Source organism: Netta rufina (assembly GCF_964035555.1).
Source record: "Netta rufina genome assembly, chromosome: 3".
NCBI classification, from domain to species: domain Eukaryota; kingdom Metazoa; phylum Chordata; class Aves; order Anseriformes; family Anatidae; genus Netta; species Netta rufina.
This window is the reverse complement of record NC_140125.1, coordinates 62,977,720-62,997,742: the sequence shown is the minus strand read 5'-3', so window position 1 is coordinate 62,997,742 and position 20,023 is coordinate 62,977,720. Positions and strand designations below refer to the sequence as shown.

Below are 20,023 nucleotides of genomic sequence, written 5' to 3'. Positions count from 1 at the left end.
TTATACCGGTAGAGTAACAGGAGGGCAATTACAACATAACAACAGCCCTGCCTCTCCTCAGCCTCGCTATGGAGCGCCTCAGCTGTAGGAAAGCTCCTCAGCACCCTCCTTCCTGGGGAAATACTTCAAGCATTCCCTCCGCAGGGGCAAGGACAGCAGTCGAGGAACCATTTTTGCTATTTTTTTGCTATTTTTTTTTCTATTTTTTTGCTAACTGTTTTTAGGCCAGGGCAAGCCGGGTAAACCTAAGGAGAGCGTCCCCTAATTGTCCCCATGCTGTTATGAACTCCTCCGTCACAGAGAACGCAAGCCATTAATTAGTATTTCTATTTTTATTGGATCTTTTGCTGCGGGAAGGCTCTGCCAGGTCACCCCGGCGCTGAAAACCTGGGTTACACCGGGCATCACCACACGGCCAGGTGCCACCACAGGCACGGCGCCGCGTGTGAGCGGTGATTAGGGGCTCACTGAGCTCGGGCTGCCCGCCCCAGGCCGCTGGGGGGCTGCTGCCCGCGCCCTGCCCTCATTTCGGGGCTCAGCCGGGGTTCGGGCTCCCCGGGGGCGCCGCCATCTCAGGGCCGGCACCGCCATCCCCCGCCGAGGGGGGATTTAAACCGGCACCCCGGAAACCCCGCGCGGGGCACGCCGGGATTTGTAGTCCTCACTGCAGCACCTCCTCCATTGCGTCAAACGGCGGAGGGGGGCGGGCGCGGACTACACCTCCCACCTCCCCCCCCTCCCCCCCCGGCGGCGCGTGCGCGGTGCGGCGGGCTTGCCGTTTGAATCCGCGGCGTTGTTATTGACGCCATCTTGCCGGCTGCGGGAGGCAGGCGGGCAGCGCAGCGCAGCGCCGCCGCCATCGCCCCTCATCGGCGGCCCCGGCCCGGCTGAGGGGGCCCGGCCCCGCACCCGGACACCCCCCCGGCACCCCGCTGCCCGCCGCGGCCGCTATCGGAGCCGGGGGAGCCCGCCCGGCCGAGCCGCAGCCCGAGGAGCCGCGGGGGGGGCCCGGGGAGAGGCCGAGCGGGAGGCGGCGGAGGGCGCTGAGGCGGCGGCCGCCCCCCCCCCGTCCCCGTCCCCTCACCGCCACCCCCACCGCCACCCCCTCCCCGGCGCCATGGCGTGCGGCGCCACGTTGAAAAGGACTCTGGATTTCGACCCGCTGCTCAGCCCGGCGTCGCCGAAGCGGAGGCGATGTGCGCCATTGTCAGCCCCGGCCTCGGCCGCCGCCTCCTCGGCCTCCTCCTCCTCCTTCGCCGCCGCCTCCTCCCCGCAGAAATACCTGCGCATGGAGCCCTCGCCCTTCGGGGAGGTGTCGTCGCGGCTCACCACAGGTGAGGGGCTCGGGGGAACCCCCCCCCCTTCCTTCCTTCACGAGTTTAGACTCGGTCTTTATTTTTTTAAGGGGAAAATGGGGAGGTTGGGGTGGGCGCGGCGCCCCCCCTCCGGCCATTTTGTGTCGCAGCCGGGGGTTGGGTTGGGTTTGGGGCTGGGTTTGGGGTTTGGGGTTTGGGGGGGGGGGGGTGGGGGGAGCCCTGCTCGGCTTGGCACGGCGGCGGCGGGGAGAGACACAATAGAAATGGCCGTTTGCAGCAGCGCAGGGGGAGGAGGGACGGCGAGGAAGGAAAGGAGGGGGGCGGCGCGGGCGGCTGGGGAAAGGGGAAAGGGGATTGGGGTGTGTGGGGGGGGTGTTTTTGGGGTGTGGGGGGGGCGCTGGGGAAAGGGGGACCCGAAAAGGGGAAAGGGGAGGGGGGGAGGGGTATGGGGATAGGGGGTGGGGGGAGGCTTGAGCCGGTGCCGAGGCAAAGAGGGGGGGGGGGGGCTCGGCAGGGAGGGTTGTGCTTCGTTTATTTATTTATCTTCTTATTTATTTATTTATTTATTATAATTACGGCTCATTTTATCTTATTATTATTTTTTTTTATTTTTTCTCCTGGCCGGCAGAGCCGCAGGGGCGAGGACTGCGGAAATGCCTTGGGGGGGGGCTGGGGGAGGGGGCGGCGGGGCCGGGGCTGCCGAGGGGGGAGGTTTGGGGGTTGTGGGGGGGCTGTGCCCGTTCCCTGGGGGATCCCGATGGGTCTGGGACCCCCCCACGCATCGTGTCCCCCACCCCCGGGGCTGTTGTGGCCGTTCCCGGGGGCCCGAGGCGAGGCGCGGCACCTCCTCCCCGTGCCCAGACGGGGGGAGGGAGGGAGGGAGGGAGGGAGGGGAGGAAAAGAGGGAGGGAGGGAGGGCGGCCTGTCATCAATCACCCGCAAAACGCCTGTGGGAAAAGGCAAAAGGCAGATAAAACAAAGGGGGGATTCCGCTCCCAGCCCCGCCGTCCCGGGGGAGCCGTCCTGCGGCATCCTTCGAGTTCCCTGCAAAAAGCGAGCGATGGGAGCCATCGGGTGCTGGTGTGAGAGTTGCCTTTAGGGCAGAGAAAATGGGATTGAGCAGGCTGCTCGGCTCTCCCAGATGCTGGGCGAGAGCAAAACCCTTCCCCGAGCTTAACGTGCGAGAGGGATGATGATGATGATTCAACTGGTGGCCTTGAAAGCTTCGGGTCGGCTTGTGTAATTGTGTCAATTAAAAATCAACCGAGTTCCTTTTACCAATGAGTAGGAAGAGAAGAAAGGACTGGATCTTGGCTGGGCACGCACGGCTGATTGGCCCTTCCTCTGGTTAGGCTAGTGGGTGGCTTCCAGTAATGCACTTGAGAACGTTTCTGCTTGCAGCCATGAGTGGTTGCAGCGATGAGGTGTGGGTCTGTGTCCTTTGTGTGCAGGAAAAAGCCCTCTGTAATTGGTACAATGGAATTCCTTCTGCTCTCGCATTCATTACGCCCTTCTGTACAGAAGTTTTGCCCCAGATAGCTGCCAGTGTTGACCAGGCAGTAAGTCTGAATGTGTTTTCAGACTGTCATCTCCTCCGTGTGCCTTGTTTCTGTGTTCCTAGTTCTGAAAGCCGTACAGGAGAACGCTGCTTTTTCTTTATGGGTTCACAAAAATGAAAAAAAAACAAAAATGCTCCGAGGGAAGTGTATAGAGGGCATACAAAGTACTTACACTTGGCATCAGCGCGTTGATATTTTTTGAACCTCTAGGAAAAGATCTTGAATGAGTCAGCGGTCTGGGATGAGAGCTGTGATGGATTGCACTCCCCGGTACAGTGAGGCATTATACGTGCTTTGAGATAGACCTTTCACATCAGAAACCGTTGGATTCTTTCTAGAAGATAAGCGTCGCTTCATTGCAATGATTTATTTTGGCTTGTTTCTTCGGGATTTGGAAAGCTCAGGCGATGAATATTTAATATAAATATTGTCTGGCCAGTGCATGTGCGTTGCTGAAAGGAGACGAATCAATAAAATTTCCAGCAGAGATTATACCTACAGCAGTATTTGGGGTAATGCCTCCGCTCTTAATGATTGAAGCCCTTAAAAACGAAATCGTTACTGCGCTTGAGCAGATACAGGCCTCTCTTGAAAAAATCGGAGGTGGAGGTTGTAATCCATGCGAAAAGGTGCTTCTGCACCGGCGAGGATGGTTTATGGAAGGCAGCATGGAAAGTAATGAGAAGTGAAGGGCACTGAAGCAAAATGTCTCACAGGGCACCGATTGCTCCTGAGCGAGGCTGGATGTGTGTGCAGGTTGGGCGCATTTACGTGGCTTTTGTGTAAAAGCTCCCTCTGGTTTCTGTGACAAGGGAAAAAAAAAAAACAAAACACCTTTATACAGTGCTAGTGCAAATGTCACTGTAAAGGAGGTAGCTTGCTTTTGCCTTTCGGTTGAATTCAGGGCTGTAATGACATCGGGTGTATTTAATTTCAGCCATCAGCGGACAAAATAAAGCTTATCATTTGAAAGGGGCCGCAAAGATTCTGCGGGATTGGTCCAATCTAATTTTGTAAACGTCCATCTGACCTAATAATTTGTGGTCTTCTTGATAGGCAGTTGGAAGACATAGATGGTTTGTTCCAGGGCTCTGCCTGGGGTTGAGGCAAAGCCTGCTTTAGAAATATGTATGGCTTCCCATTGACTGTAAAATGAATTTATGTGGCCATTTCTGATGCAAATGTCTCCATTTGGGTCGGATAAATCTTGCCCTCTGTCTGAAAAGAATTCCAGGCTGATTTTCAAAGTGTTCCGGGTTGAGTCACTGTTTTGTTCGGTTTTATATTGAGAAATTCAGCAACAATAGCCAGAATTCAGTTGACTTCACTTAGGGTTTTCTCGGGGTGCAGCTGTAATGCTAAGATCACCGACACTTAGCAGGTATCTGTCTGAATTTTATGCAAGGAAAATCACTTCGGTATGAAACCAGAGGTGTGGACATAAGGCCAGATGCCAGTACTTCGTTTTAAGTTAATGTTGAAGTGTTTTTTTCACCCTAATACCGTGCCGTGGTACTGTTTAACTTGTCAGCACCAGAACTGCTTAGCACACGGTTAATCATTTCAGGAGCGAATTATCTGGAAGCAGAATAGGGATTGATCGGGGGGGTGCTGAGAGCCACGAGCGGTGCGGGCAGTCAGATGAGAAAACAGCTGTCTTTGTGGAGTGCTCGCAGACAAATAAACGATAAGGCTGCCTGAGACAGGGAAGGCTTATTCAAGATGAAATTTATCTCTCACAAGAGTGCTTTAATATTTTGTGGTTATTTGAACAGCTGTTAGGTCACTTCCAGTTTCTCAACGAAGCTGGCAGCCAAGCTGTAATTGTGGCTTCGCCATCCATGTTTTCTGGGGGGTTGACCTTACGCCTACTGGAGCGTGCTCCGTGAGGATGTCTGCTAATTTTTGGATGGCACTGGTAGCATCTGGCGTTATCTCCTGCAAAGTGCGCTCGCCATGGGGAGGGCCTGATCCCGAAGCAGTGTGTCCTCTGAGGAGTTTCCTCCTGGTCGGATCCCACAGATGAGTTTGACTTTGGTGTAAATCCTGGCTGTGGGTTTACCCTGAAGAAAGATTGCAGTCTGGGCAAGAAAACTTTATAAACATATGAATAAAATATTTAATTTGAAATAAGATCCATATCAATACATGAAGAAATGACATTCGAGGCCTTTCTTGAAGTGAAAGGCACAGGAAGCCTGCATGCCTGGGTATTTCTGAGACAGAAGCTGCAGTGGGAAACGCAGTCCAGATAAAACCATGCGGCCAAGGGTGAGAGGGGATAATGTTGGCAGGAGCTGAAATCCCCTTGTCCGTGGTACACAGTAGCTGAGAAGGCAAACCCAGCCCAGCAGCTTTCTTGCCTACTGCTATTTCAAAATCTGAGGTGAAGTTGCAGCCAGAACCCTGTAGAGTCCAGAAGAATGCTGCATTTAAAAACAAGTTTGTGAAATCTCTTAAAAATCCCCAAGCAAGCTCTTGGATCTGTGTGTGCGACGCTCCTCTCCATCTGAAACATCCGTCTGCTTGAACATTTCCCCAGTAACTCCCTGGGGTTGCAAACCCAAAACTGCACGGCTGGGGTTACGGAGAGAAGTCTTCACCTCGGGTCACCGGCCGAAAGCCAGGCGGAGGTCATGTCAGGAAGGTGGCAGGGGATAGGAATGGGGGAATTGGTGCTTCATGGCAGCCCCCTGGCAAACCTGTGGTGGGAGGTGGAAGAGCCCGCCCTCTGGGAGAGGACCCAAGATTTACAAACAGAAAATAGCGAAACATCTTCCATACAAGGCCTTCAACAGAAGAATCGGAAAAAGTGGCCTAATTAGCACTAATTTTCAAAAGTAGGCAAGAAGATAGATGACTTTGACCTTTTGGAGTAGGAAGAGCAGTTGGCCTGCCCCGTGGGCTGTCCTCCCGTGACCTTTCTGTCGCCCTCTTGAGCAAACTCAGAGGGACTTCTCTCTGAAACTTGTGCTTGGGCAGCAGCCACGTCCAGGTTTGCATTTTAAATGGACAAACGTAGCAGCCTCGCAACGAGGAGTGTAGGTCCTGCCGCATCGCTTTCTGCCTCATTTCTGTTTTGTTAACATCTATTGGCATGTGTATTTATTGCTAAATTGCCGTGGCAAGGTGCCAGGCTTCTCATTGTGCTCCAGTTTTTGCAGAAACTATCAGGATTTTAAAAACAAAACATTCCCACCCCTTTAAAAAAAAAAAAAGGCAGGGGGAAGGATCCTAATGGCTGCATCTGGTCTTGATCATTTAATTTATATGAGAAATTTCTGTATAGATGCCTGTGGTGTCTATAAATGTTAAGTACCCTTGGACTTAGATGTTGTAAAATGTCGAAGCAGTTTTTTCATTCCAGTGGCGAGTCTGATAAACGCAACGTGACATTTTTTGGTGCACGAAGAGGAAGACCTAATTGCTGTATCTAATACATTTTGCGTTGCTTGATTTATTTTTCGCTGCTCAAGCCCTCGATCGGGAGAGCTGGGATTTCCTGAAATAGCGTGCTGGCAGGATGAGCTCACGGCTGCCGTGGCAGAACCAGAACCTTCATCGGGCTGGGAAGGAGAGTAATTGGATCTCGCAGGACCCGGCACGAGCTGCTTCTGGAGCTGGAAATGCCGGCTGTGAAGTGTCAGCACGGACCCGTTACAGGGTTTTCTGTCTTGGAGCGTGTTCCTCTGAGACGAACGTGATTTCCAAAAGTATCCGTTCGATTACTGGAGCCTACCGCACCATGCCTAATTAAGAAACGTAGCTGGAGTGATGGATGGCTGTGACCAGAGCGAGAAGAGGAGTAGAATAGCTGGATCATTTTAATTTCTCCGCCGTGTCTGCGGACACTCTGTATGAGATAAAACAGGGAGGAACGCTGTGAACCCACCGCTCTGCGGCAGCGCTGTGCTTAGGGGCAGCGAGCTGCTTCGGATCGATCTGGTGTGTCAGGAGTGCGGTGGGGAGATCACAATGAGGAACGTGGTGGCAGCAATGAAATGCTGAGTAAGGGAGAGGAGGCTGAAGTAGGGCACTGGTTATACTTCAGGACCCAACGCCCTTAAGATGCGCGCTGCTGCCGTGGGGGTAGCGCTCGATGGATTCGCTTGGAAGAAAGCTCAGGCACGGTTCAGGTCCGAACGCGTACGTTGAACGGGGACACTGCAAGCGGAAACCCGAGCTGCAGGTCCCATTTCAGGGCAGGAAAACTGCTGCTCTGATTGCAGCCCACTGAGTCACCTCCCTCCCTGTGCTGCCAACGTTTCCCTCAGCTAAACGAGAGAAGCTGGGAGCTGCGATGCGAGACTGCCGGTTTGAAAAGCAAGCCAAGAAGAAAAAATCCTTCAGGGGAAACAATCAGCACCTTTGTAGTTGATAAGAGGTTATTAAAATGGAGAAAATAATTGTTTGCCTTGTTACCTTTTCAGATTGAACTGCTGCTTCCCTTGTACATAATTTCTGGGTAATTACAGGTCAGGATGAAGTAATTAGATGACAGAACTTGGGGGAAAAAATAATTTCTCGTCTTTTTGTCATGAATTAGAGGAAGTGAGAAGTAGACATCACTCCCAGGAAGTAAATATTTGGCTTGGTAATGCATCAGTGTGACAGATCATATTTCAGTTGTCAAACGTGAATTCTGAATTGCCCCTTCAGCTTTTCACCTCTCGTCGTTGCATGCGAAAGCAACTGCAATGTGTAATTCTGTTTCCCTGAATCATAGCTTGGATTTGGAAAGGAGGCTTGGGCGAGTGCCATCCGTCACCCGAACGCGAGATTCCATGAAGAAAGATTTCACATGATGCTCCTAGCAGGCAGCACTCCGGATGAGAGAGAGTATCTGTGCATTTCATTGTGTTCCAGCTGTTTGTGGCCAAATCCCCGTGCTGTGCACAGTCACGGTGGCCGCAGCAGTCTTATCCTTTGTCCTGGCATTGAACCCGGCCTTCTAGATGAGGGTGAGAAGGGAGGGCACGGTATGGTCTTGCTTAACTGCTGGCTTCCACAGTCCTCTTGAATTGGGAACGTCACTTAGGAGTGCTGCTTCATTTCGGCGTGGACTTGCCTTGCTGCTGCCCTGCCTTCAGCAGGCCCGGCTTTCACTTTCAGCCCCTCTGACCGGGGTTTCCCGGAGCTCCCTTTGTGCTTCCGGAGCTACCCCTAGCCTGTGGGAAACACCGAGCATGGGAGAGATGGTGAAGTTAAAATGAAACCGAAGGTGGGCCACCATGCTGTAGGTCTGATTCTGTTAAGTATATTCTGTTTGTTACCTCATACATAACATTGCTGCCTCAAACACAATGAACTTGTGTCCAACTTGAACTTCAGCACCAATAAGATGGGTGCAGGCGTTGTTTAAAACACCTACCCAATTCCAATACACGTGATTCAAGTTCTCACTTCAGTTTTACAGTCTTGGAGAAGCTCTAGAGAAGCCTTAGAGAACCTTAAGCTTAGGTTTTCTCTAATTAGTGCACTTTCAGATTCTAGATTTCTATGTATAAAGAAACTTGTTAATTAAAATGCATGCTGTTGTTGAAAAAGACAGTTTGGGCCTCCATATTTAAGGAGCAAACCTGTCCTGTCTTTGACACCAGTTAAATGAGTGCTTTAATTTAGTTGTCAGTGCAGAGAGGATAGCTAACTGGAAGTGAAGAAACTGGATGTGAAAAGGCAGGAAGGTTTTCTGGAATCCAAAGTAGGTTGGAGAATGAGATCTGCTAATTTTTAAACTTTAACTGGGCCAGAGTTTTAAAGGGCTTGACACTCAGATGTCTGCTTTGTAGGTACTGTTCAGAAGTTACTTGCTTCTCGCTGCCTTAGGATTTCCTGGCTGCTTTCGTGTGCTGATGCTCTATAAAAACTGCTCTAAAGAAAATGTTTATTCCTCAGACATATTTGTCGGGATTTTTCTAAGCAAAGCTGTAAATGCTGGAAGTGGCTTGATGCATTTCAACAGCTACTTTTACTTTGCTAGGTTCAGTTAAAATAAATACATTTTAAGGTCAGAATCATGCTTTACACTTTATGTAGTGCTTGTGTAAATGCACTCTGGCAAATCCAGAATGCTTCATTCACTTTCATAAACATAAATGCAAATTAAGAACGTGAATAAATGTGTGTTGCCTGCATTACCTCTGTGAATTTGGACATACTCTTAAGTCTTCTATGCTTTTCTAAAAATAACGCATTAGCCCATTAGTTGCATCCTTCAGTAGTTACTTCAAATGTTTGTTCTTTTTACAAACAAGTGTAATCTAGGCCAGTTTTAATCCAATGGTTTAGCGACTTCAATTTGTTAAGATTTTCGTTTAAGATCAGTTGTGAATGTTTGCAGGTTTACACCTCACAGTGAAGTCCTTTAGCTTGAAGTCATGGATTTTATGCCGCTGTGTGTTAGTAAGGAATGTACCAATGTGGTCCTGGGTGCTGCAAGAATGTGCCTGTGTAATTTGAAGTATTACTAGTCCAGATTGAGCGGCTTGACGGTGTGTTAAAGGAGCCTCTTGGTCTCCATGTCACAAATGGTGGAAATGGGGAAGCCTGAGGCATTCTCAGTTGCTTTCCCGTGCCCTACACGCTGACCAGCAGGGCTTTAAATCCCCCGTTAGACCAAATACAGGAGTGCTGGTAACCCAGGGAGCTCAACTGCATGCTCACGTGTGCAGCCAGGACTTCAACTTCCAGCCTTTTTTTCCTGCTGGCTGTTTGCAGTGCAGACAGTGCATTGTCATTTCTTCTTAGTGCTCTTCTCCCTCCCATATTTGTTTAGTTTTAGCCCTTTCCCCGAAGTTAACAGCTGTGCAAAGCCATCAAAGCAACTTTTTATTAAAGGGGGGAGAGCCGTCCCACTGTGCCTGTCAGTAGCTTTTCTTAAGGCTTTTGGTTGTCAGAGTAAGATTAGAAGAAAGTGAGTTTAAAAAAAAAAAAAAAAAGTATTGCCAAATTAGAAGTAGGTGAAATAAGTCAATCAGTCTAATATCATTGAGATTTCTGTGCCCACTATTCAAAACAATTTTGAATAGAATTGTGTGCCCTTGGTGCACAGCCCTTCATTTCCTGGCCCAGTTGAAACTTTTCCCAAAATCAGCGCATGATTTTTTTTCATTTTCCCCTGCTTGTGTATCTTGCTTTTGATCCTTCTTTTCTGCTTTTTTAACGTTTTCTCTGAATTATTTTCTCTTGAATTTGTAGAGGTTTTTAGGGCTTGAAAAAAACCTTGCTGATGATTGTTGCTTTAACTCTTGTGATCTTGCTAAACAGACTCTGGTCAGTGGAGTTTTCTTAACAAATTTGGAGGTCAATCGGGTTTGAAAATACTTCTGCGTAAATATAATATTAAGAAGAGTTAGATTTCTATCTTTACACCCCAAATTCGGCTTACATTTTTGCAGTTCATACAGAATTTGGAAAGCCTGCCCGAGACCACATAGTCATAGTGAAGGCAGCACGTGGTGCGTTGCGTTGGTCTGTTGATGTAGATGCAGCGTGCGGCCTTGCGGTGTGGACATGTTTTAGGACAGATGTTATCTCAGGAGCTAACTTGCTTCCTGCTCACAACTGAGCAGTATCTCTTTAGCTAGAGCAGCACAGGATTACGAGGAAAAGTATTGTTTGGTGGCCATAATGCTGTTGAGTAAAACATGGCAACGCTGTCTCCGAATGTCTGATGCGGTGTGTATGCACAGGACAAATCCTACATGGGATTCTGCCTCGTTTTGGAAGCCGAACTTTGTCGTGGTTTAACCTGATTTATCAATTTCTGTACCACAGTGGAGGTGTGTATATATAAATCCGTCCTACAAGAAGTATAAATCCTCCAGCCAGCCTTGAGTACATTTCTTCCCCCCCCCCCCCTTCCTCGCTTTCCTTCATTTCCTGATTGTATTTCTTTATTATGCCTTCTGCAGCTGCTGCTGCTTTCAGCAGAGTTACTGTTCTCCCTGTAGGAGGCTGGAAATTGGGCAGGCTCTGTAGGCACGGGACTGACAAGGCAGAAATTGCAGGGCTCTTCACCAACAAAATCCAAACAAGCTTCTTTGCTGAGAAGGCGCTGATGTTCCCGTTGACTGCAGAAGGTTTCCTCTCTAATAAACTGGGAGCTCCTGGATTGATTTATGGAACTGGAGACCCACCACAATCGTTAAACCTCGGAGCTAGGAGTTGGCAAACATTTGCTTCAGCTTGTGCTAGCGCAGGCTTCTGCCACCAGCTGAAAAAGCTGTGTGCTGAAGTTAACCTGCTTTGGCTGGTTGCTTACTGGGAAATGTGCAAACGTGGAACCTCAAGGACGGTCTGTTCTCAAACGCTGAAATTTGGTAGAGAAATTTCAACAGTATTGGTGAAATGAACAGAGGCAGGAAGGAACCAAGTGGAGTCCTTTGTAGCGCTGACACAATGATGCTGATTCGTGTGGCTGTGAGCTTTGGAAAGCTGTCTGCCAGAAGCCTGGATGCTCAGTCCCGTGGAAGCAGATTGCTTAGGGAAATGATTTTTCAAAATGTATTTGAGTGGTTAAGAGCTGTCACAAGGAAGAAGTCTCTTTCTGTGAAGGTCCCCTGGAAGGTGAGGGGGGGGTAGAAAGCATTTCAAAAATATTGGATGTAGCCAGGGGATATCCGTTCAGGGCACTGATGTTCCCGGGAGCTTTTTGTCACGTGGAATTGGAGAGAGAAAGCATGCAGGGCTGATGGTTTTATTGCAAGGGTTGTTTTTACCTTGACATTTCTCATTTTGACAGAAATGAGGTTACTGAAAGCACCTGCTGCATTTTTCACAGTGTGATCAAATGCTGACCTACAAATGGCCATACTTCATTTAAAAGAGGCTATTGATCCATCCACAGGGTTTATTTGAGTAGATCTGGGGCTATGAAGAAACGTTGAGGAATATATTCCTATTTTGCCTGTTGGTTTCCAGTTCTTGGAGGTTTTAAGCAGTAGTTGCTTTAGATATACTTTGTCTAAATGGTTTCCCTCTCTCCTTTGCTGCCTGTGTGGCAGTAACTGCACAGAGAGGAGTGGGATTTCTTGGAGATGTGTTACTCTGGAGTCTTCTGTTCCCCGTAGCTCTGTGAATGATACCCATGGTGTGTGGAGGAGAAAGGTGATTGCAGATGAAACGTTTGGAGGGCAGGTGATGAATGCCAGTGGAAGATCCACAGCTTATTTTTTACCCACGCATGCTGTACAGTTGATGGTTCCTAAATTTCAAAGTTCTGCTGTTAATTGTTGTTAGCAGTACTGTGGCACAGATATTTGCCCCTAACTAACAACACACTTTGCTGGTGTTTTCCCTGTGAAAACAGGCTGGAGTTACCTTCCTTTCGGTTAAGTTCCATTATTTGGCTTGCGTCTTAGGTAAAATGGTGTCGTTTTTGCAGGACATGTTTTTAAGAGTCTAGCTCTTATCATCTGTTGGTCATCTACAGTATTGGGCATTTGAGTGGAAATAAACTGAAGTAAAATCCTGAAGTGTAATTATTTTAGCCTTGTAATTCTTTTATTGTTTTTCTTCTAGAACAAATTCTGTACAACATAAAACAGGAGTATAAACGCATGCAGAAGAGGAGACACTTAGAAAATAGCTTCCAGCAGACAGATCCTTGTTGTTCTACTGATGCACAGCCACATGCATTTCTCCTTACTGGACCAGCTTTGCCAGGTACCCAGAAAATTCTGTGTAATTTTCTATATGTTTTCAGATTCTGAGTCAATAATTTTCCCTGGTTGTCTCATGTTCTGTGGCACCTTCTCATCACTTCTTGTTTCTTTTTTGGGCAATACTCGCATTGATCTGGAAGATTGTACCCTCTTATTTTAGCAGTCAGTGGGATGCAAAGCTTTTAAGGTTTTCAAGAGACCATCCTGCTTACCCTGCAGCTGATCTTCTAATAGGCTTTTGTGGAGCAGCTGTCTTTGCAAAAATATGCCACAATTTTAATACAAAGCAGGAGCTTGAATGTAAGGGGCGGTGGCCATTTGTGTAGCATTGTGGAACAACACTCCTGGTGTTTCGATACCAATGCCTATTATCAATCAGAGAGGTCTTCCTTTTGAGTGTTCAGTTAAATTTTACTTTAATGTGTGCAAATGACACAAACTTTTCTCCAAATGTTTTGTAAAGTTTCTTTAATATAAAAGATGTGATGAAAACTGATTATAACGGTGGTTCTGAACTGCTTACAAGTGGTAAATTGCTATACCCAAATATTTTCTTAGGTACTTCATCTGCAGCATCATCACCATTGAAAAAAGAACAGCCTCTGTTTACTCTCAGACAAGTTGGAATGATCTGTGAACGTTTGCTGAAAGAGCGTGAAGAGAAAATCCGTGAAGAGTATGAAGAAATTTTGACCACAAAACTTGCAGGTATTTCATAGTTGAAAATAATGTGCTAGGATGGGTTCAAAAGTGTCATTTTTTTTTTCTCATTTTTGTGATATGCTGTGTTTTTTTCTGACCTAATCTGATTAAGGAATGAGATTGTATATGGGACAGACAAAAAAAAGTGTAGTCTCTCTGATAGGATTTTCTCTTCTATGCTGCTTGGGATAGAAACAGTGACTCCTGGGTATTACCAAGCAATGGAAACAGAGGTTTTATTTTGGATAGAATTTTCCCTTGCTATCGTGTTTGAATTGATCATTTCCTCTTCTTGTTTTTTTGCCAGAAAGACTTTCTATTTTACTGACTTAAGAGCTCTTTGTGAAGGACTTTTTTTTTTCCCTGCTTGGGAACTGACTTCCTTTTTCTGGAATTTGGCAAGAGACAGTACCTAAGATTTCCCTTTCTCTTCCCAGTTACTCACATTTTGCTGCTGCCAGTGGAGTAGTTTGGTTGCTGCTCGAGCATCAGTAGTTGAGATGCATTTCTGATCCTGTGTGTTGAATTCTTGTACTTCCTACCACTCAGCTGATATTTTTGGTGCCTGATGCCAGCTTACCTTTTGTTAAGGATCATGTTCATGTCAGCACTGAAAAAAGGACCTTGCTTTAGTTGTCATTTTCCTCTACTTCTGAGCATTTTTGGTAATGTCTGAGCACCTAAATTCTGGTGCATTCAGAGGTAGGTGCCTTCACAATATGATTTGGTGTCTAATTTAATACTTAGTGGTTAGTGTGATTACAGCGAGTATCTTCTGAGTGCACTCTTTGGCAGCAAACCTGCTTTTAAAAACCCACCCACCACCATTCTGCATCCCACCTGAAAACACCTCAGGATTAAAGTTTGCAAATCTATCCAGGCATGGGAGCAAAACCTTCTGTGGGTATGGCCACGCAGAAGGCGACCAGGTTTGTGGGTTGCCCATGACAGTATTGTCTCTGCACCTGAGCCTGTGTAAAAACTGGCATAGTTCGAAGCCCCTCTTAAATCCACATCTCTTTAATACATAACTAGCCTTAAATACTTAATTTTCTTTGGGCCTAATGTTCCATTTCTACATCTTTCTTTTCAATGTGCTTCAGATTGGTGAACTAGGATGCTGTAGAGTTTTCTTCTCGTCTGTGTGTTAGGAATTGGATAGCTTCTTTTCTCTTAAAACACGTTTCTGGTAACAGTGATCATCATGATCTTTTGAAGTCTCTTCCAACCCCTTCAGTTCTGTGATTCTGTGATTATAACCAGTTGAAGAGCAGATAAGTTTGTAGATTTGCCCCAGACACTTTCCGACGCTTTCTGTAGTTCTTTGCAGCAGGAACCCTTTTGGCAAGTTCCTTGCATGTGCTCTGTGTGTCAAAGTCACTTAGGAAGGAGGGGTGGCTTCTGCTGGGGGGCATGGGGCAGTTTACAGTGAGATGAGATGAGGTGTATTTGTTTTTACAGTCACTGCTGACAGAGGTCAAGTTGCTGCATCCCATATATCAAGCTGTTAGTAAATTTTGAGTATTGTATAGGAATTTAAAGAGAGACTGCCAAAAAAATTTAGACTAATTCCTTCCTTAGGCAGCCAGTAACGTTTTTCTGCTGACAGGGTGATTATATGCTTTTCTAAACTTTGTGCAGTAAGGTGATCCTCGTTCTTACAGACTAGTGAAATCAATGGAAATGTAACTGGAAATTCAGTAAGGGATCTTAATTGAATAGCTTCTTTCAAGTGACTTAACCAAATGCTTGGATCTCAGGTATTTTCCTTGTTTCCTGTCTGAATCACAGTTTTCTTGTAAGTAGTTAGCCAGATACTGCCTTTTTTCCCTCTCTGCCATGTTCTTTGTGAGCAGAGTTGCCTTTCATACAGAGTTAGCATTTGATGAATGGAAAACTCAGATCGCTGTAACGCCCTGACTTCCCCTTCTGTCTCTGTTACTCAAAACCTCTGTGTTAGCATAAAGTTGGGTTTGCAAAATCCTTTGCAGGTTGGAAAGCCAGAGGAGGGAGTGCAAGGGGCTCTGTGAAACTTTAGCTTGAAAGCTGTTCTAGAATCTGCTTGTGAAAAATGGCTCTTCAGTACTGTGGTTCAAGTTTTAGAGCAGTTAGTCTAGCAATAACATTTGTATTAATGGTCTTTTTATGGCCATCTTTTGTCTTAAATTGTTAGAACGTGTGCTATGGGATTCCAGCTGCACAAGCATCTTTCCAGTTGTTCACTTTGGTTTTCAAACACTTCAGTTTAGTTCGCTCTTGCCTTTGGGTTGCTTAACTTCCTCAAGCTGAATGCCACAAGAACGGGGATTTTTAGTGACCGTGGACTCTTCACATTGCCAAAGCCATGCTTTAACAAAGATGATGCTACAGGAGTGGCGGTATATCTTGACTTAAACCATTCAGGAAGAAAGATTACAGGATGGTTTCTGGCCTTTTAATACATAACTTTTAGGAGAAGTTCTGGTTGCTGTTGTTTTTGGAAATGGTTTCTGGGCAACAACTCCTTCAATCTGCTCTTTGTGTTTTTCTGTTGTTTGGCCAAGATCCTCACATGGCTGCAGCAAAGCCATCAGTCAGAACTGCACTGAAGCAGAGCTTCTGCTTGTGGGCAGAGGGGAAGTGGCTGCCGTGACACTGGGCCCGCTCAGGCAAGGGTGAATGTGCTTAGCTCCCTGAGTCAGGTCCGTAATGGGGCTGCTGCTGCTGCACTACTTGCTGATTACTGACACGCTGTTTACTTCAAAGGTGAAGCTCATCCCTGCAAGAGGATGGGGACTTTAATGGGGCAAACCTGTGGGACTAGGAACCACTACCAGTGTAACTGCATTTTTGGTTGAAGATTGCCTTCTTTGACCTTGCCCTTTTCTCAGAACACCCCACATTGCTGCACATGTATTTTTCCACAAGGGAGGAAGGGGAATGGAGAGGAGCGGCATCTGGTAGATATTACTCTCCTTGTTCAATTTCCTAATTCTGAAAGGTGATATCCTGCTGATGAGTGCAGTATTAAAGCTGAATAAAGTATTGCGAGTGTATGTATGCGTGTATAGAAATTACCTGTCTGGGAAAGAGCAGTGCTTAGTCCAAAGCTAAACGAATGTTTGATACCTGAATTTCATTTTGGATCACGCAGTAGCTGTTTTCATGAAGTCCACAGTCAGCTGCGTGTCTCCCAGCGTGGCTACTTCTGTGGCTGGGATTAGCCAAGTGCTAGTCACTTAGCAGCTCATCCTTTTAGTTTGCCCTTTGCTTTTCATTTTTGGGTAGTGACCATAAAGACTTTCTAACTTTGTAGCAAGTCCCTTTCCTGTACTACTTTGTTTCCATACCATTAAATTAATTTGGGTCTACATCTGGACAGGGCAGGAGCAGAGAGAAGTTATGTTTCCAACCCTAGCACTGACCGTAAGGCTGTGTGTAACTGCTTCACCCCTGTTAGTGTCTGTGAAATGGGCGTTCTCAGTTACTTCAAAATAAGATTCTGACACTTAGCATGTACTGGGTGTATCGAGGTCTTTGTGTCTGTGCAGCACAGTTATCCTTGGTAATATTAACTGTTTTTCTAAGGGAAATTCTATTAATTAAGGGGACGTGCTGCATTGTTGTTCGTGGGGGATGGAAAAGAAACGGCAGCTATGAACTGTGCAGAGTCGCTTAAAACTGCTGTTAGTGGATGTGTGTTTAATTGATCTGATTTGTACGGTATAAAAAGTAGCCTTGACTATTTTTCAGCCTGGGTTAAACTTAGTAGACTCACACTTCCTATGCTTCATGCTTGCAGAACAATACGACGCGTTTGTGAAGTTCACGCATGATCAAATCATGCGACGATATGGAGAACAGCCTGCCAGTTGTGAGTATCCCTTCCTTCCGCTTCCTACAGCAGCATTGGGTAACCAAATGCTCAATGGTTTAACTGGCCTTTGTTCATTGTTGAGCTTCGACAAGGCCCCAGGGCAAAAACACTTCATGTTGGTAGTATGGAGGTTGAAAAGATGTGCGGTAAAATGCAGCTTTGGTTTTAAAACACGCAGAGCTGTCACCCGTTACGTGCTGGTTTTTGATTTTGAGGAAGGTTTTGGTGTTGCTGTACCAGGTTTGTGATAGCCCTGCCTTTTGTTACCTTCACCATTAACTCTCGTTTTTTTCTTTTTTCAGACGTTTCATGAATCATACTTTCTGCATACGTGGGCTGCCCTATACACCCCGTTTTATTGTTGCAAGCTGTCCCAGTAATGACTTGCAGCAATGCCATATTTTTTCCCCCTGTGAACACAGGTTATTTCAAGCTTTTGTCAGTGGCAACCACTCTTATGCAGCAACTGGTTTTGGAGTGCTCCCTGATGTCAGTACCACCTGGATGTGGACCTTTGCTACCTGTAATAATACCAGTGGCCTCATTTGCTGTATCATTACAATTTGGCTTCTTATGTTAATAAGTTTGAAAAAGTAAAGGATTAAAGCTGGTGTTCTAGAAGTTGCCCTTCACTGGTTGTGTAAATAAAAATGTAGAATGACACTTCTGACTGAAGTTAGTGTGGTTTTCATAACTGTGCACTACAACAGAGCTGTAATCACAGTTAAATTAGAATGTAATCCCAGGACAATTTTAAGCAAATAGCCCACAGTACTGCCTGTGAAATAGTGAAGGAGGGCATTTCTGTATTCCATGACTTTTTTTGGGGGTTAAGAATGGGTTTATATGATTTCTCATTTTTGTAGTTTTTATTTATTCTATCAGTCTTTAACAAATGTTTATTGCTGCAATTTTTCAGTGTATCATTGTTTTACTGCCCTTGTAGTACTGGAATTTAGTTGGAAGAATAAAACATTTACTTCTAATCTGTTTGTTTTTAATATGCAGGTGGAACTTTTGCTGTGTATGAATAAACTTAAATCTGAGTGTTTAAATGAAAGCTGTATTTACTAGCAGCAGCGGGTGGGTCAGAATTTCAGGAAAGGAAGTGGATGGAAACCTCACATAATTCTTCAGAGGCCAAGAAACGCTTCTTAGATTGGCTGTGTTGTTTCAGGTAGGGCAGCATGTTTGAGACACAACTGACAAAATCCTCATCTAACTGCAGCTGACTCGAAGCAGCTGTGCTCGTCTTCCTTCAGCCTGAAGTGACACCAAAGGAAGTCTGGTCCTCAGATAGAGCAGGTGCTTGCACCACAAGCTGCAGCTCCCTAGGTGTTGGAGGAGCCGAAGGCGTGCAACCTCTGCGTGTTCTGGGCCTAGGAGTTTGTTGTTAGATACGCTCAGCTGTTCTCAAACTGCTGTGTAAGCGGTGGCTGCTGCTGCCTGTGTCATTCTGAGTCACAGCACGAGTGACTGAAACGTTACTGCATAGTAATTCCAGAGCTCTGTGCCACGGGTAGGAGTATTGCTCATCACCTGACTCGGATTATCTGCTTTGGGGACTTACAAGCAGTTTTAAAGTAATCCTTCCATTAAACTGCTCTCTGAATTAACTTACCTAATGTCAACTTCTGCTTAAGTGGAAGTCTGTGCGTACTGGATCTTCGTACCACTTCAAATGAGTGGGGAAGTTCTAGCTGAAATGTCATGGAGCCTGGTAGATCTGTGCATTAATTGGCTCATGCTGTTGGTTATGATTTCAGAGGAGCCCAGCACGTTCTAGCTCTTAGTGAACTTCCATTCCCTTGGCAGTGATGCGAGTCCAGAATTACGCATGTAGCCGTGCTCTCTGAGGATTTTCTGCACGCTTCCCTGAAGCCTGCCTGACCTTAATATTTGGATTCCTCTTAACCCGTATTTCAGACTGTCAGAGCTCTCTGCCAGACTGCTGTTGTGACTCTTCCAGTACTGAGTACTGAACGATCACGGTTCTGCTAACCTCAAACCTAACTTCTGTCTGCCTCGGGGTTCTCAGCCCCACTCCTTCCTGCTCGTTTTGGGGCCTCCTCCTGGTGTTAACTTGCTGAGGGCAGGAAAGCCCTTGCTTCTGGGTGGACCACTACCCAGATTCCAGCCTCCTGATGCATCTCCTGTATCTCCAGTGCTCCAGGAGATCTTTGTTCTGGCTTGATAGGGAAGAGTATGTGCCTAACTGATAATTGGAGGTAGAATTAAAATACCAGCCATTGTGATTGCCTCTCTGTCTCGGCTTATCTTATCCTTTGGGATATTAAGAGTTATTATAAATAAGAAGTGATGTCATGCTAGCACCCAGTCATTCCTGTGCTGCTCCAAATTAACGCATAGCAAACAGGCTTCTGGCTGATTAATGCCACCATGGGTGCTCATGGCTCACAGCTGTGGTATGCCTAATTTGTGCCTGTTTTGAAAATGAGGTCGCATTCTTTGAAAAGTTTCTTTTTTTTTTTTTTTTAACCTGCTGCTTGTTGTTTGATTTCAGACTGGCCCTTTCTCTAATCTCAGTGATTAATGTCTGATGCGATGGCTGTCGCGTGAAAGGCTTGTTCTAACAGGTAGCTTGTTCTTCAGTGGGGAAATGGTTGGCTGCTCCATTACTGTTGGGGGAAAAACACAGCATAGGAAATCTCAGGTTCTGTGAGGAAGTAGGGTGGTGCTTAAAAAAAGCAACACCTGCTTTGGAGAATCTTTTCAGAGGTGTTTTGGAGGGCTTAGGGTAAAGCAGAAGTGGGTAAGACTCAACAATTAGTGTGTTCTTGGCACTGGGTTTTGTGGTTTCCAGAGCTTTTGTTGATGATTTTGCAATTTGTGTGTAACTGCAGTCCAAAAGCAAAGCAAATTGAGGACAATTGACTGCAACTTTACAGATGGAAACCAAAGATC

The 20,023-nt window shown here is 46.5% G+C and overlaps 1 protein-coding gene across 2 annotated transcripts; it reads left to right on the top strand.

The window, feature by feature from the left end:
* Positions 1 to 779: 779 nt before the first annotated feature.
* On the top strand, positions 780 to 18,084 carry AKIRIN2 (akirin 2). Of its 2 annotated transcripts, XM_084284941.1 has the most exons (5): positions 780 to 1,334; positions 12,398 to 12,541; positions 13,099 to 13,248; positions 17,024 to 17,095; positions 17,401 to 18,084. In XM_084284941.1, the coding sequence occupies exons 1-5, from the start codon at positions 1,118 to 1,120 to the stop codon at positions 17,409 to 17,411; spliced, it is 594 nt and encodes a 197-aa protein (XP_084141067.1). In that variant the 5' UTR covers positions 780 to 1,117; the 3' UTR covers positions 17,412 to 18,084. The 2 variants fall into 2 exon arrangements, with proteins under 2 accessions (XP_084141067.1, XP_084141066.1); XM_084284940.1 differs by lacking the exons at positions 17,024 to 17,095; positions 17,401 to 18,084 and adding an exon at positions 15,988 to 17,017.
* The last annotated feature ends 1,939 nt before the right edge of the window (positions 18,085 to 20,023 follow it).